Source organism: Oreochromis aureus, linkage group 9, assembly GCF_013358895.1.
Source record: "Oreochromis aureus strain Israel breed Guangdong linkage group 9, ZZ_aureus, whole genome shotgun sequence".
Taxonomy (NCBI): domain Eukaryota; kingdom Metazoa; phylum Chordata; class Actinopteri; order Cichliformes; family Cichlidae; genus Oreochromis; species Oreochromis aureus.
Window position 1 is genome coordinate 7,470,911 of NC_052950.1, and position 17,171 is coordinate 7,488,081.

General features: G+C 39.6%; 1 protein-coding gene across 4 annotated transcripts in view; it reads left to right on the forward strand.

Moving 5' to 3' along the window:
- odad2 (outer dynein arm docking complex subunit 2) overlaps positions 1-15,545 on the forward strand; it is a 28,791-nt gene extending 13,246 nt beyond the window's left edge. Inside the window, exons 1-16 of one of the 4 annotated variants that reach the window (XM_031728331.2) lie at positions 1,493-1,515; positions 2,540-2,667; positions 3,135-3,266; positions 3,411-3,542; positions 3,670-3,823; positions 4,229-4,375; positions 4,709-4,918; positions 5,801-6,034; positions 8,247-8,357; positions 8,469-8,623; positions 11,286-11,466; positions 11,565-11,626; positions 12,258-12,372; positions 13,982-14,170; positions 14,382-14,603; positions 15,202-15,544. In XM_031728331.2, coding sequence (XP_031584191.2) covers positions 1,504-1,515; positions 2,540-2,667; positions 3,135-3,266; positions 3,411-3,542; positions 3,670-3,823; positions 4,229-4,375; positions 4,709-4,918; positions 5,801-6,034; positions 8,247-8,357; positions 8,469-8,623; positions 11,286-11,466; positions 11,565-11,626; positions 12,258-12,372; positions 13,982-14,170; positions 14,382-14,603; positions 15,202-15,327 — 2,310 coding nt within the window. In that variant the 5' untranslated portion in view covers positions 1,493-1,503 and the 3' untranslated portion in view covers positions 15,328-15,544. Of the gene's footprint in view, positions 1-1,492; positions 1,516-2,536; positions 2,668-3,134; positions 3,267-3,410; positions 3,543-3,669; positions 3,824-4,228; positions 4,376-4,708; positions 4,919-5,800; positions 6,035-8,246; positions 8,358-8,468; positions 8,624-11,285; positions 11,467-11,564; positions 11,627-12,257; positions 12,373-13,981; positions 14,171-14,381; positions 14,604-15,201 lie in introns of those variants that run through there. The other 3 variants (XM_039616876.1, XM_039616875.1, XM_039616874.1) reach the window with 3 other exon arrangements.
- The last annotated feature ends 1,626 nt before the right edge of the window (positions 15,546-17,171 follow it).

Genomic DNA, 17,171 nt, shown 5'->3' on the forward strand with positions numbered 1-17,171 from the left:
GAAACAATGACAGAATGTGCAATATTGACCCCACTTTCCTGAATAAACTTCATTTTTTTCTTGTCGGGGACCTTATCAAAACCACAGAAAATACCAAATATTCAATTATATCAAATAACACAAAAGACACTCATTCACACATCAGGCTCCTGGCTGGCTCGCCACGTGTAACGCAAAGTTATTTAAGGGCTAGTTTTATTGCAATGGATGAGTTTATTGACTGACGCGCAGAGGAAATAGTTCTTTATGGAGCCTAGATGGTGTGAATGACGAGACCAAAGACTGCAATATCTTGTACCAAAAATATATTGAATAAATGGGGGAAAGGGGAAATGGAACAAATTAATACAACACACAACATAAATAAATGCCCACAATTAAATAATAAATCAATTGCTGTGATTTTCTGTGCAAGAGTCCTTTTGTTAAGAGTCCTTTTTGGTCCTTTTCTTTTTAAAGTTCACTTTTAAGGTATTCCTCCTTAGGGTCCAGCTTCATACAATGGGGAAATATGTCCGTAATCCAAAGACGGCAAAGTGGGGGAAAAGAGGGGAAAAAACAAAGAATGGTCCTACTGGCTCGCCACTTCAATATGAAGAAGATCAATTCAAAGGGGGAAAAAAAACCCTGACCTGTAGGCCAGAAAAATGTCCATTAGCACATCAAGTTCAATTCAGTTTACCGGTAAACAAATACATTTTTCTGCAAGTCTATGCAACAATGCGAATCATGAATCATCATCATTATCATCAACAAATGTACAACAGTTAAATTAATAATCATCTTGGCTACGTAGCTTAATCTATACATTCCAGTAGCGTTCGCTACAAACAAATGCAAAAACAACAATAAAGAAAAACAACTGTCTAACAGACAGCATAGCCGAATTCAAGGCAACACAACACATAACAATAATCATTCAATTGCACCTTGTTTCAAAGTAAGCCCATTAAAGTGCTTAAGTAAATAAAAGTGTTCAAAAACAGCGGTTTTTGAACCGGAGTTCTGCTCGCAGTGGGAACGCCGCCGAACAAAATCATTTTTTAATCGCAAAAACGATCGACTGGTTACTGACAACTAAAAGGTTGTTTTTGGTAGATATTAAGGACACTTACCGCTGAGGTGAAATGAGTTTATAGATGAATTGAGGGGAGAAAACGCTTTGTTTTCCAACGCCGTTCTAAACGCCATAAGCTTACAGCCACAGCAGGAGTCGAACCCGGAAGTATCCCTCCACAGCCGGTTTTCATAGTTGCCGCGACATGGAAGGAGCAAATCAGGAGAGGGACCTCAAATCAGCTGACGTGGGTCACGTGACAGGGTGTAGTTGATATGGGTTACACTGATAGGGCATATGTACTGATGGAATAATAAGCTGGCCACAGGAGGTGATAGGTGGCATTGATGTCGAGACATAAAAAACTCCTTACAGTGCATTGAGGTCTCCACCTGAAGTCCGTGAAAGAGGGAGCGTAAGGATTAGTGAATGTCAGAGTCACAAGGATGAAACACGGAGTGAGTATCCTGGATTGTAGATCAGGAAGAAGGATCTGAGTCCGACCCATCTCTCTCTCTCCCCGCTTTCCTGTCTCTCTTCACTGCATCTGTCCAAATAAAGGCTAGAAGCAAAAACAAAAACAAAAATTAAAAAAGGACAGCACAGAGCCTCTGATTGTGGAAGCACAAGAACAGGCCCTAAGCACTAGATCCATAGAAGCAGGAGTCTGCCATAGCTGACAGGACCCAAGCTATAGTATGTGCAAAGGTGCCCCAGAAACTACTCACTATGTAGGCGCAGGATTTTTGTGATGCAAGTTGGGACTGTATGCACTAAGAGGCACAACCAGGTAGCTGACATTGTGTATAGAAAACATCTGTGCCGCATATGGACTAGACATCCCCAAGTCTCAATGGGAGAAACCACCAAAGTTGGCTGAGAACAACAGGGCTAATTTCCTGTAGTACTTTTGAGTTCCAGGCAGACAAGTACAAATTTGTCCATTTCTCATATAGTAGAATTGGAGAAAGTTGGTTAGCCTAGTAAAGTCAAACTGTGGGTTTGTATATTGACATATGTTTCCAATAGCACTTTGTGTTTTATAAAACACAAGCCAATGAAAAAAGCAATTGGGCATGCTTGGCTCTAGCTCATGCACGAACACAGCCCAAATAAATAAGTCCATATATTGTTGAGAAAGGGCTCTTATTTCAATTTTGTGTTTTTAATTATAACTTTTTACTCTTTTTTTGGTTTTTATCTTCTATGAGTGGCATGACCAACACTTTGTCAGACATAGAGTTTGAAATAAAAACAAATCAGTGCAAAAATGGATGGAAAATACAGCAGACTGATTGACAAGAAGTCAAAGAAATGCTAATCAGATTAATCAGAATAGCTTTTTTTTATATAAGCAAGAATTTGAGAAATTTACAGTCAGATTACAAAGCACTTTACAGTCAAATTTCGCTTGTTTTGTTGCAAATTTGAAGAGGTATTTACACTCATTCTTCACCTTCTTGCTTTCCCCCTTACCAGCAGGATTCTGCAGTTCAAGAACTATCAACAAAAAAGGAAAAGACTGTGAATGAGCAACTACAGCTTGAGCTGCACACAACACGTAGGAACATATATGAACCAAGACCAAGTGGTATCTTGTCTACATGTGGGTATGTGATGATTCCTCACTTATTGCATTGAAGGTATTCTTCTTGAAGAGCAGATGAACTTTGATGATCATGATGCCAAGTCTTTAATACATGTGCTCAGTGTATCTGCTAGCAGTCAGATGTTATAAAAACATGGTTATATGGTTTAGAAATTCAAGGGAAACCCTCTTTGCTCTCTGCTAAACACAAAACTTAGGAATAAGTATGAGAAAAGAATCCCCAAAAGATCTATCACATATGGTCTTTGATTGATAAATAGATCTAGCATGGGCTGAGCTGTTGCAGCTTTACCTTAGGATATTTGTACCCATCTGAGGAGAAACTGGCTCAAGATAAAAGTCTTTTTATTCGTAATTGCTTAAAAAATGCTGAACCCTGTCCTGAATTGTTAAATAATGATTATGCCAGAAAAATGACCATCTCAAAATAGAAGTAGGTATAATTAGTCTTATTTCACATCATTACAGTAAAACAGAGGAAAATAAAGGCCATAAGAGTTCTGAAGAGGAGAAAAAAAGTCTTAGACAAGGAGCCAAGAGCAAAATAAAAGCAGAATTCTCTGCATCTTCTTCACCTGGACACATGTCCTCCCAAAAACGGTAAGATATCTTTTGTCAAAACCTACAAGGGTTCCTTCTTGCTCTGCAGCTGGGGTAAATTAAACTAAGCAGAGGTTAGAAGTGCAAGGGATCTGATTGTAGCCATGAAGCAGCCATAATGACTCTTATTTCACCTCATTATAGTAAAACAGAGGAAAATAAAACCCTTAAGAGTTCTGAAGATGAGCACAAAAATCTAAGACAAAGAGCCAAGAGCAAGACGAAAGCAGAATTATCTGCATCTTCTTCACCTGGACACGTGTCTTCCCAGAAACTGTAAGTTTTCCTTTAAAGAGTTTCCTCTAGATCTGCAATTGTGGTAAATTCAACCAAGAGGTTAGACATATAGGGATTTGATTGTATGTCTAATTAAAAAGTCAGAAGCTGGTCTTTTGTATTTTAGGAAGACATCAGCAGGAGCCCTGCCAGGGGAACCTTTCAGTGAGAGCTCCACTGAGAGTGAAGAGGAAGAGGAGCAGCCATATCGCCATCCAGAGACTAACACAGACCTGCCCTCTGAATACTGGCAAATCCAGAAACTGGTCAAGTATCTCAAGGTATGATAAGTTCACTCTGCACAACAGAAGCAAACTCAGATTTCAAATAAACATCTTTGTGTGTGTGTGTGTGTGTCTGGATGCCACACAGCACAGTTATTTATAGAGTTTGCCCAGTAGTCATTTTATAATATCATTAACATTAGATGGTGAAACCTACCATGAGCCAAACTGAACACCAGGAATTCAGCAAATCATTTTTTTTCTATCAGTGTTAACCAGCACAACGCTAAACACTTACAGTACAAGGCTGTGGCATTAATGAAACAGCTCCAGCATGCGTAGCATTATGAAAAGAAACAACAGAGTAAGAGGGAAGAGCGGTATGAGAGAATATAGAATTCTTAATGTTATTTCCTCCTCTCCTACTTTTTAATTCATTTGTGTTTGAAATTATTGTTTCAGGATGGTGACCAGATTGTCACTGTTCACACTCTTTGTGCCATGATGGACTTTAATTTGATGCAGGAGTCATGCCAAATGGCTATCCAGGACACAGGTGGCCTTAAAGTCCTCCTTAACTTGCTGGATACAGATGAACACAAATGCAAAGTAAGTATCCATGGCAAAGTTGGACCTGCATGGCCTGCTGGCATGAACAGAGCTGGTGCCAGCTTGTGTTTTAGTTTCAGAAACATGAGTGCAAGGTAGAAAGCATGCTGTCTAAACAATGGGGTAGCAATTATTCTATAGCCTTCCTAATGAGATGTGTGTGTTGGTGCTTTTGAACTTGGTTGTACTGAAACATTTTATCTACTTTTAGTCGAAAGTTTAGCTACTTTTTTGGCTACTAGAGACCTTTTGTAGGCATAAGTTTCTTTATCATAAAACAAACATAATTTTTAACTGGTTATATTTAATATTAATGTGTGTTCTTGTGATTAGATCGGATCTCTAAAAATACTGAGAACCATCAGCCACAACTCACAAATCCGTCGAGTTATTGTTGACATGAGAGGTGTGCAGAGCATAGTGAAGATCCTGGACTCACCAGTTAAGGAACTGAAGGCCTTAGCTGCTGAGACCATCGCTAACGTGGCCAAGTTCCGCAGAGCAAGAAGAAATGTCAGGTTATATGGTGGTATCAATAAATTGGTGAGTGTAAGCACAGTAAAATGTAAGTTCAGAGTGTGACATGGCTCAAGCTCTAAAATCCCATAGTGAGGAATGCAGCAGGAAAAAACACTGCAGATTTTAACCTGATTTTTCTGTACTGGTAATAATGAAAAATGTCCAACAGTGGCAGATTTTCCTTGAAAACACAGGTCAGCTTGTTTATGATGTAGTACTTTTTTGTAATAACCTCAGAAAACATGAAAACCTTGAGAAAAATTCTGTTTTATTCTGATGAAATCCATATATTAACATAGTTCAAAGGGTAAAATTTTTGTTGTTGTTTTGGCTTCCTTGAAGCAAAGAATTATGTTCCCTTTTTACACAGTAGATGCCTGATAGTGGTCATCATTTTTTTTAAATTAGAAAGTGGGTGCTGGGTACCAGATAGAATGTCTCCTACATCCTCTGACCTGCATTTGTGATTATTGATGAAGGGATCTTTGACTGGACTGCCTTCCTAATCTAGCCGCCATGTCTTGTTTATTTTGTTCAGCCCCAAATCAAATGAACACAGAATGATGGCTATAAATGGTCACACTGGACTTTTCAGGCCTAACATCAACATCTATCCTGACAGTTTTCCACTCCTAGCGTCTCTGATGTTTACATCCTCTCTGAATGAAACATTCTAGTAACAGAACTTTAATTCCACCCATCATGACCAAAAATTTCCATCTGGAACCATTAATTATTACCCAAATCTAGCAACTAAATTTTTGAGTTTAGTTCTTGAATTTGTGTTAGGCTCACAGATCTTGTATGTAGAGATCATCAGATTAGAGTGTGTTTGCTTGTCTGCACACAGCTTTATCTGTGTGTTTATCTACATGTAAGTTTGGGGGTGTCTATATCTCCAATCAGGTAAAGCTGCTGGACTGCCTTCCTAATTTAGCCAGCCTGACTCCCAGCCAGGAGGAGGATATAGAGGTGGCCTGTTGTGGGGCTTTAGCATTATGGAGCTGCAGTAGGAGCACCAAGAACAAGAAGGCCATTCGTAAGGCTGGGGGTATCCCTCTGCTGGGACGCCTGCTCAAGTCTCCACTTCAGAAAATGCTTATTCCAGTGGTTGGCACCCTACAGGAATGTGCATCAGAGGTAAGAAGGGCCTAGGATTGACAACAAGTTGTCAAATTAAAATATCTATTAAAAGTGTAAAAAAATATACTGCAAATAATATTTATTAAATTACAATGCTAGTAATTTCCCTATCTTTTTTATTGTAAATACATTTACAGAACTGATAATAGTTTTGCATTTTTTTAATTAGTTTTTATTTTTATTTCATTTTAACTCTTTTAAAAATTCAATTTAGTTTCAGAGTTAACTTTCTTATTTACATGGTTTTTTTTGTTGTTTAAAAATGTTTAGTTTTTAGTTTCTCCTGGTTTTCTGCTAGTTTCAAAGCTTGTGACCATAGGTGAGGGCAGGGACGTAGATTGACCGGTAAATCGACAGCTTTGCTTTCACACTTAGCTTTCTCTTGACCACAACGGACGAGTACAGCAGCCGTAATCTGTTTGTCAGTCTTCTGCTCCTGTATTCCCTCAATCAAGGGAACAAGAACCCCCTCCACTTGGGGCAGCAACGAGCCCCTTACCTAGAGGGGTCAAAATATTTACCCTATTCCTGCTGATGGCCATGGCCTTAGACTTGTAGGTGTTAATTCTCATGTCCACTGGTTCATGCTTGACTTTGAATTGCTCCAGTGTGAGCTGGAGGCCACCACCTGCAGCCAGCAAGACCACATGAGATTCTGGGGGCCATGAAGCTGGAAACTTTCTGATACTTGGTTGTTCATACAAATTCTGTTCTTAAAGATTGTGAACAAAATGTGTGACATAGGAGAGCCCCGGAGGAGCACAAAACAATTCTGACTTATTGCCATTCTTTCCGTAACTCTCCCCACATAGTTGGAAGCATGAGCTTGTCAGAAATGCTTTGGTATGCTGAAAATTTTTAAGTTCCTTCTACTGGAACTAAGGGGCCAATCCCAAGTCCTGAAAAACAACCCCACACCACAATCCCTCATCCACCAAACTCCATGAAGCTCTCTATGCACTGTTCTTGAGCTAATGCTACTAATAGTTGACTGTGGGATGTTTAGTAGCAAGGAAGTAGCAAGGAATTCACTGGGCATGAGTGTGGAAGTCTCCTAGTAGGAAAACAGAAGCTCCAGACAGAGCACTATCAAGCACACCACCCAGCGACTCCAAGAAGGGTGGATACTCTGGGTACACTGGGTACTCCAAGCGCAAACAACATCCAGGACCTGTTCCCTGGCTTGCAGGCGCAGGGATCAAACGCTCTTGTCCACTAATTAAAACTCCAATTCAAGGATGTCCACCGCAGCCCACCACCTCCCATTGAAGGCAATTCTAGACTAGAACAGAGTCCAGTCATTCTCTAGGAGACTGTTTCCATAGTTGAGCTATGTGTTGAGGTGAGACCGACTATATCTAGCCGGTATTTCTCGACCTCACACACTAGTTCAGGCTCCTTCCCCACTAGAGAGGAGACTGGGAGGCTGGGACCCAGTCGCCAGCCTCAATAGCCGGGAATCGGGCCACCATGGCCTTCACTCTTGGCTGGTACCTGAGACACACTGAGCCTAACCCTACAGCACCTCCTGTGGGTGATGGACCTACAGGAGAGCAGGCCGATGTCTTCTCTTCGGGCTGCATCCAGCCACCAGGTGCTCTTTCTCGAGAACCCTCTCTAGGCCTGGAAAAACCTTTCCTAGGCAGGGTAAAGTGTTCCCTTAGTCTTTCTCTCACTGTCCACAGTTTATTACCAGTCAGTGTTGTCCTACTGCTGTGAATATTTACTAGGATACCAAATGGACATGAATGGACAATACAAGATTAAAATTATATTTAACTTCTGACAAAAATTTGGTGACTAGCAAAAAAAACAAAACAAGAAAAAACAATGAAAAAACAAATGATTCATTGTTGGATATGATATTTCCACTAACTTTTATAGATTCTCCTCTAACGTTAATGTAAAAGGATTGAAAAATGTGTGGCGGACAAGTTTCCATTTTGTGGAAACTCAAAATAGTGAGTTGAGGTATCTTTTGGTGCCAAATTGGCTTATAACACTGTTCTTCTATTAAATGCTACACATCTAACAGCCTGGACAGTGAAGGTAAAACAACCAGTGATATAAGGTTAAAAATATATTTTTGAGTGGCAGGGGGCTTGACTGAGCTGAGATAATGATAATAAAAGTCAAGATAAAGTTCAAAACTTCAGCCCAATGGATTCATTCATGGTTATGTGATCTGTTTATTCTTGTGTCACTACAGGAGAGCTACAGGACTGACATTCAGACTTTAGGCATGATCAAAGATTTGGTCAGAAACCTAAGCAGTGACAACGATGAGCTACAAATGCACTGTGCCAGTGCTATCTTTAAGGTACCTTGTTTCTTGTCTGTGTCTTGGATCCATTGGAGAATAAAGGATGTGGACTAAAAGAGTTCTATAACAATATTAACTTAGCTCTCACTTCTCTCTTTTGCTCTGCAGTGTGCAGAGGACAAGCAAACCCGTGACCTGGTGCGCAAGTATAAAGGTCTGCAGCCACTGGTCTCACTGCTGCACAAAGCAGATAACAAGCAACTTCTGGCTGCTGCTACCGGTGCAATATGGAAGTGTTCCATAAGCCAGGAGAATGTAACTAAGTATGAATACCTCACACAACAGAGCAGTACCACTCATTAACACACACAGATTTTAATACAGAAAATAAAAGAGATACAGAGAACATTGTAGTCATAGCTTTTTAGATACATTGTGTGTTTGTTATTATATGTAACAGATTAGTATGACTTTGACTAATCACTTGATGAAATAGATTGATAGCAGTAAAACACTGAATCATCCACATATGCCCATGCCTTTTGGAACATATGTCTGCCAGGATGATGTTGTTAACAGCAGTTTGTGAACACATGAGTAGCAGCGGTGGATATAAAACGCATCCTGCTGACTTCTGTGCATGAGGGACATTATACCATCAACACATGTTATTTTTATAGAGGTTTTCAGCCATTCACAACCAGCTGTTTTGTTTTGTATGGATTCTGTCAACTCTGATCTTTTATGTAAGATTTCAGTTTTTTCCACTGCTAAACAAAAGGATCAGTGTGGATGCTGATTGCATAGACGTCACATAATTGCTATGATAAAAAAAAAAATACTATATGAAGTTGAAAGCTTTTTCCTGAGGTGAGAAAATGCCTTTTTTCTTATGTGTAGTTCAGATTTCAGTGGTATTCTAAAAATAATAAGAAAAAGGGTTCAGTAGCACTCACAAGGCTTTCTGCACTTCATATGTCATAACTGACACAATGAAAGCTTAACTGGCCATCAGTAATTTAGCAGCTTAAAACACTTGCTGTCAGTACAGGGTCTCTGCCTTACTTAATGAATTGTCACACTATAAAACAGTTATCCTGCTACCGATAATAATAATAATAATGATACTAACAGAAGAAGCACCCAGACAGTGCAAACCTCAGCCAAGGCAGCTCACTCTCTGGGCAGTATTTACTTTCAAGGAAACAGTATTGTATTTTGTATATAATCATATCGTTTTCTTTGTTCTTTAAGTGAGGTCAGAGGTCAAATGTTACATGATATTTGGATGTAAACTATAAAGTAATATTTAGAATTCCCATATACCAGTATCACTTCCTAAATGTTCCCCTACAAACAATGGCAGTAGAATTTTAAGCAGTTTACAACATAAAAGACATTTTATGAGCATTTGATCTTGAAAGAGAGGTGAGAGGTCCAAAGTAATGTGATATTTAGAATCTCTTATCAATACAAACAATGGCAGTAATGGACATAGTTTTAAATAGGTCTGTACGGTACTTTCTGTATGTTGACAATACACACTACACTTGAAGCTTTTTACCAATTTTTGACCAATAAATCATCAACTCAACTTTCGAGACCTCGGAGGATGTTAGCCAAACTTTAATGGATGGTAAGCATGACCCCACTCTACACCCTTAGACATTTTTATTAGGATTATAAAAACAATTTTTAGTGTTTACAGAAAGAATGACATGCATGTACACACACACAAACACTTTCAAATACATAACCTCCATGGGAGAAGAAATGATGCCATTAATCTTATGTAAAGCACATTTAGTGACACTACAAACACTAAAAAACACTTTGGTTGTCCTCCTTCTAACTTTAACTTGTCACAAAGGTTGACAGAGTTCTCTTATTTTGTGGTTTGGTTCCCGTGTGTTGTGTTATATTGTGTTTTTTGGATGACATGCACAGTTGAATGTTAATGAAGGTGAAATTGGCCACCAGGAAACCAGCATGATGCACAGCAAATCTTTTTAATGCCCACTTGAATGTGTAAGTGGATCTGTTTTATCGTACTCTCTCAGGCTTATTTGAATCACTTAAAATGTCTAGGTCAGGCAAAAGCTTGGAATGAAGCGACAGAGCCATTACTGTCAAAAAGGAAAGGCCGTAAATGGTAACAGGGTTTTAGGGGCATGTGCTCATTTCAGAATCAGTCACAGGCTGAGTGGCGTACTGAAATGAAAATCATTTTGGAATATGTTTTGCTACAGGAGTAATGAGAGGCAGAGTCGACTTTCTTCTCTTTTCCTTCATTAAGTTCATGGTCAAATGAGACCCTGTGGCCCACTGCAGACAACAGGATGTTTTTTCTTTTCTGTGACTGATGATTTACATGGTCTGGACAGCAGCGCATATTAGCCATTTTCTTGATTAATGATAATACAGACATTGATTCCATGGTGCAGTTAAAAGGCAAAACTGGAGCCACACAGTGTGCTAGCTGTTTACATTTTGCATTTATTGTTGACTTGGTTTTCTTCCCATTGTGGATATGCATGTATTTTCCTCGTATTTCATGCTGGATTTAGTCAGAAACGGCATGAAAGGAGAAGGTGAGTAGAGGTGGGTTGCAGTGTGTCTTGCAGATGCACGGCAACTAATGCCGTGTTAAATAAGTTTGAATAGTATGCCCTGCATGGGGTTCTAGACATAGTGATAGTTATCCGTCTGTTGTTCAAACCACTTCACACCGTGGTCCAGACATGGTTCAGACTATTGAATGGATTAAAAAGTGAGATAAGAAGTACTTTATTCATCCCCTGACTTTTCATCTGTGAACATTTTTGCTGCCAGTGATGGCACAAATGTTTACAGTTCCCAGTCTAGCACAACCTAGTAAACACTTAGTGTTGTTTCACATTCTTTGGTTAACATAACTAATTGCTAAATTATATGAAGTGATTAGTTAATATCATACAACCCCAGTTTTGTCTTCTTTCCTTAAAGGTTTCAGGAGTACAAAGCCTTGGAGATCTTGGTTAGTCTGCTAACTGATCAGCCCGAAGAAGTCTTGGTCAATGTAGTAGGAGCCCTGGGAGAATTTGCCCAGATACCTGCTAACAAGGCTGCCATCCGTGAGTTTGGAGGCATCAAACCACTAGTTAAGTTGCTCACAAGCCCAAACCAGGTATATAGATTTTTTATTTTTCATTATTTTTGCATTAAGGGTGATGCCATGTTTAAAACTTGATCCTGTACTGATTCATCTTCCTGTAATCTAACCAGGCGCTGCTTGTGAATGTTACCAAAGCAGTGGGTGCCTGTGCTACAAATAAGGATAACATGGTGTAAGTCTCTGTCGCTTTCTGTACATCACAAGTACAATTTGCACAAGGCAAACTGCCTGTTAAAATGTGATGTGTCTGACTCATATATTCACACACTCACATATTCTCGACAATATGGTCATGCAGTTTTACAAAAGAATGACATCAAGTCTAGGATCTAAACACGGTATCATTAACTGGTCATGCATTGATGCTTCAAGAAATCTCCTGTTTTTTAAATTGGTAATTATGCAGGTAGGTTACGCTTTTATCCCCAGCTTAATGACAGGTTTTAAAAGCTTTGTTTATTGTACCTGCTGTGTTAGATGTGGTTGTGGTTTAATTCCCAGTGTTTTACTATAGGCCTGCGGTCACTGTTAGGAGCTGAGCTGGTCAGACTAACATACCTAAACCTAAATACAACTTAATGTCAGAATTCACGTCTATTAATGCTAACTAACAATGAACCCATTACATGTGTTTGGAATCAAAAGCCCAATAAAAAAATTGTCAGTATGATAAAATATAGCCAGTTACTGTGGGGAGTTTCACACAGTGGGCAAAATGTGTTACATTTGTTTATTTGGTTGTTCATTCTTTTCTTTCATTCCCTCCTTTCTCACAACACTTTCATGTCTTTCTCTCTCTTCAGAATCATTGACCAGCTTGATGGAATCCGTCTGGTGTGGTCGCTGCTAAAAAACCCCAGTGCAGATGTTCAGTCTAGTGCTGCTTGGGCTCTTTGTGCATGCACTGAGAATGCAGAGGTACGTATTTCTATTTCTTTAGTTCTCTGTGACTTAAAACTGCTTCTTGCGTCTCTCCTGTTTCTGTGAAGTGAAGCACATATTTATCCTCTAAATCAAAGAGTTCTGCAGTCTTCATGTTATTACAGAATAAAGGGTTATCCCTCTCACATAACAGAAGCCATCTTATATCATCAAGCTTGTCTCCTAAGCTCTTCCTTCAACCTGCTGCTGCTGGGAGGTTAACAGGGGCAGAGCTGTGTCAGAAGAGGCTTACATGAACCTTGGGCTAATATGAAGCAGAGAAGCTTCCTTGGCACAAAGGGATTGGTGAATTGGGAAGCAGGCGGGGAGAAAGACTGAGTAATATCCTGTGGCATGGCTTCTGATTTCCCAGCTCAAATCTTCTCTCAACATACTTCTAGCTCCAGAGGCACACAGTTGGGGTGCCTGTAGCCCAGAGGACAGAGCAGCAAACATGCACAGAATAACATTATATTCATTTGTAACCATGACATGTTAAACGCATAGAAAGCATATAAACTTATGATATGCTGTAAATTTAATATAGATGTACCCACTGTGTCCATACCCAGTGATTTATGGACTGGGTATGGTTGGTTGATTGATTGATTGATTGATTGATTGATTGATTGATTGATTGATTGATTGATTGATTGATTGATTGATTGATTGATTGATTGATTGATTGATTGAAAAAATGTAACATGATTGGGTATAAAAAGAGTTTAGAGTTTCCCATTAGTTGAGATGGGCAGATGTTTAACAATCTATAAAGGAGCAATTGGAGTAATTTCAGAATAATCCTTCTTAACCTTCTTAACCTTGAAATTGACTTTTATCTACAGTACAGTTCGAGAATCTGGAGAAATTGTGTTAGCGACAAGGCTGAATATCAGTTCTTGTGAAATTTGGGCTCTAGATTGAACTGGACTGCACTAAAAACAAGCATGATTCTATTGTGGACTGAATGGCCTCAGGAACACTTCCAAAAATCATTGTCTCTGAACACATTTCACAGTCTTACCCACAATTGCAGGTTAAAGCAGGTTAAAACAAACACCACGTCCTGTAGACTAAAGAAGAAAGGGACCATCCGGTGCTTTTACCCAGGTTGATATTAGATGCTTTAGTTTCATGTTGATAAATGTTATTCTGTTGTTAAGAGGTCAGTCCGTGCCCATCTTAAGACAGCATCTTTGGGATTTTGTTTTTATACCTAATCAAGCAATGAACCAAGTTTTTATGAACTAATAATTTTTTAAAGATGTTTTTTTAAAGATAACATAAATTTTCCAATTTCTTGTTACCCACTTCTCAACTCATGAATTAAGTTTCAAGTTTGAGTTTCAGCATTTGATAATTTCTCTTTAAATGATTTGTAAATGCTTGCATTCTGTTTTTATTTACATTTTTAAAAGCATCCTGATATTTTCTGGAAACAGGGTTGGGCTTTGTTAGTACTTATTTTCCTTTGTTTTGTCTGCGATTCTCAAATGTCCCAGTCTGCATCTCTTCTTTTATTCACTGGACTAGATTCATTGGACTGCTCCCCTCTTGATCATCTTCTGTGTTCGTTTGCAGCCAATAACAGACTTTTTGACTCTAGGATGCAGGAGAAACGGCACGCTCGCTCATCGGTGGATTCCAACTGATTGTTAAATTGCTGAGCTCAACAAACAATGAGGTGCTGGCAAGTATTTGTGCTGCCATCTGCAAAATAGCCAAAGACGAGGAGAATCTGGCAATCCTCACTGATTTCGGGGTCGTCCCATCGCTGGCCAAGCTGACTAACACAGTAAGAACACCTCACTGCTGGGGAAAAACAACAGGGTTTTAGTGTTGTTGTCAGTATTCATATACTGTCTTTACGCTGAGTTTAGGTGCTCTGTAACCACTCACTGCTGTGTGAATCCAGCTAATGAGGAGTGTGTTAGTAGATACAACTTGTTCTGGGCAATGTAAAAGAAATGCTCTCCACGATTCAATACCGTCCTATTTCTCTCCAGACTGATGACAGGCTCCGTCACCATCTTGCTGATGCCATCGCGCAGTGCTGCATGTGGGGCAGCAATAGGGCATCATTTGGTGAGGCTGGAGCTGTGGCACCACTTGTGCGTTACCTTAAGTCGAAAGAAGGCTCGGTCCAGCGGAGCACAGCCATGGCCCTGTATCAGCTGTCGAGAAATCCCAACAACTGTATTACCATGCACGAAAAAGAAGTAGTTCAGGTCAGTTACAGTGCTGTGGTACCTAGATTTCTGACTCCAAAGTTCAGTCACATTCAAATTGCTTTTTTGTGTCCTCCATTTAGACTTAAATTTGTATTAGATTTTAAAAAATGGGTGTTACATATGTGCCAATTCAAGAAATAACACCCTTTTTAATCTGTCTCTATGTTTGCCCTTATTAATGTACCACTTAAGAGTTGCAACACTACTCCATAATGTATATTTGGACTTAAATCACATGAAACTGGAGGGCAAATGTTTTACTCACACTCCTCGACACTGAGCAGGCTGCTTTTGACTTTTTCCACAAAATAATGTGGTTATAAGTAGAAGAAGAACAGCAGTTTTTTTTATTTTAACTGGACTTATCCTGTAAGTTCACAGCGTTTTCACCCATAGGCTGGCTCACTTCATGTTTTGTGTTTTTAACTAACAACACCGATGTGTGGAGTGGTGTATTATAATGCATTTCATGCTTCGAAGTTTGATGTTTTTGTGGTGTTTTAATTCAGTTTTGAGAAACACTCTTTAGTAAATGAGATTTGTTAGGAATACATTCTTCTGCTGGTTGTCAGCTCTGTCCTGTATACTTCCACAGCCACTGATCCACATGATGGGATCCGATGACGAGGAGCTTCAGGAAGCTGCTGCCGGCTGTGTGCGCAGCATCCGACTACTGTACATGGCTAACAGGAACGCTGAGTTATTCACTTTTAGAAACTGATCACAGCAACACCCCTGGTTATGCAAGAGGGACTATACAAAAATGATCAGCGCAGTTATGTAATGTGTTACTTTTAAGAACTGCGTTTTTCCAGGTTTATCAAATTTAGTTTGGACCATTTAATTGTCAGAAAAAACAAAATACCTACACTCTCCCCTTGAATAGCAAAACTGTTCACTGAACTGTCTTTCAGATATGTTCTATCTCTTGGTTTTGAATAAACTGTTTTACCTTGATCGATGAGTGTGTATTTGTTTGCGTTCTTGTTTCCATTTTAGCAGGGAACTTTGATCCTGAGTTCCAACTTTAAAGTTCAGGTGCCTACAACAGAGTATTTGGACCGATTTAAGAAGAAAATATGTTTGTTTTGAGAAAAAAAACTTTAAAATGCAGATGTTAAAGTTGTCATTTGAAGTCAAACAACTGCCACAGCTGCTAGAGCCTCTACAAAATGCCTCGTGTCAATGAGGTAGTGAAAAAAAAATCATTGATCAGCTGTCTTATTGTGTCTTGTGATACAGCATACATCCTCTTTAGTGCATGAGAGTATAACAATTGATATTCTTGCATTTGTTCATTGCCATCCACTTCATTTTGTACAAATCCAGCCAACTCTTCCAGTTTGGGGTTGGTTTTTCATTCTAACCAGATGCAGCTTTCTGCACCATCTGTTCATCATCCATACATTAACATTATAGCAATGGTGGTATAGTGGCGAGCTTCCAAGCCAGTTGACCTGGGTTCAATTCTCAGCCATTGAGGTTGGCAGTGGTATCCTTGGGCAAGACACTAGCTCCAGGTTGCTTTCTGATGCATTCATTGGAGTGTGACTATTAGATAAAAAGCACTAGAATCAAACTCAGGGCCTTCTTGCTGTGAGGCCACTGTGCTACTCACTGTCCCAGCCTGCTGCCCCATTTTTCCTTTCTTTTTTTGCCCTATTCAAAAAGCATGTTTTACTAGGGAGGTGGTGTGACTTGCCATAGGGTGGTAGACAATACTAATCAAGTGCTTCCAATGCAGCATTTGACAACAAACAGAGGAAGGGAAACAGAGGTTTTGTCAGCTCCATCACCTCCCAGGAGACCCCACTAAGTACCACACAGGTAGTAGCCATGATGGTGTCTGGGGATTCGATCTGTGTCAGAAGTGAACTGTCTGGAAAAAGCATCTGACTTAACATTTCTGGAACCAGTGCGGTAAATTACGGTATTGTTGAAGCAGCCAAAGAACAGTGACAATCTAGCCTGATGAGAATTGAAATGCTTGAGGCCAGATTTACTAAAATCAGGCAGCAAAATCTCTAAATAGTGCTGATAGCTGTGGTTAGTTTTGGTGATTTACAAAAGTTGTGCTGTTTTCTAAACACATGCACAGTGACCTGCGCAATTTAGAGCAAGGTTAAAAACTAGGAGATCATATTCAGCTGCCGGTAATTACTAACATGACAGAGGCAGTTTGTTAATTGCATTTAGGAAAGCATATAAATGTAGGTCAATATTAATATTAATTAGTAATATTACCGGGGAAAGATCTTGACCCCACACATAGTTTGAGTACCTAGTTGGTTTCATTTATTTAGAGCACAGAAATGTTCCTTTGTGGTTTTGCACTGTGGTCTTTTTCCTGGCAGTCAGCTTTGCAGCTGAGTCCAGACTCCATGCTCTCTCGTCTCAGGTCCCCGGCGTCACTCAAAGGAAGGAGACCTCATTTATGCGATCATGTCCACTTGTCCCATCAACCTTCATAGCTGAGCCCCTTGAGCCCACTGCAGCGGAGCCAGAGACCACACCCCTGCCACAATAAACATATCAATAATATTTTTAGGAATTAAGATTAATTAC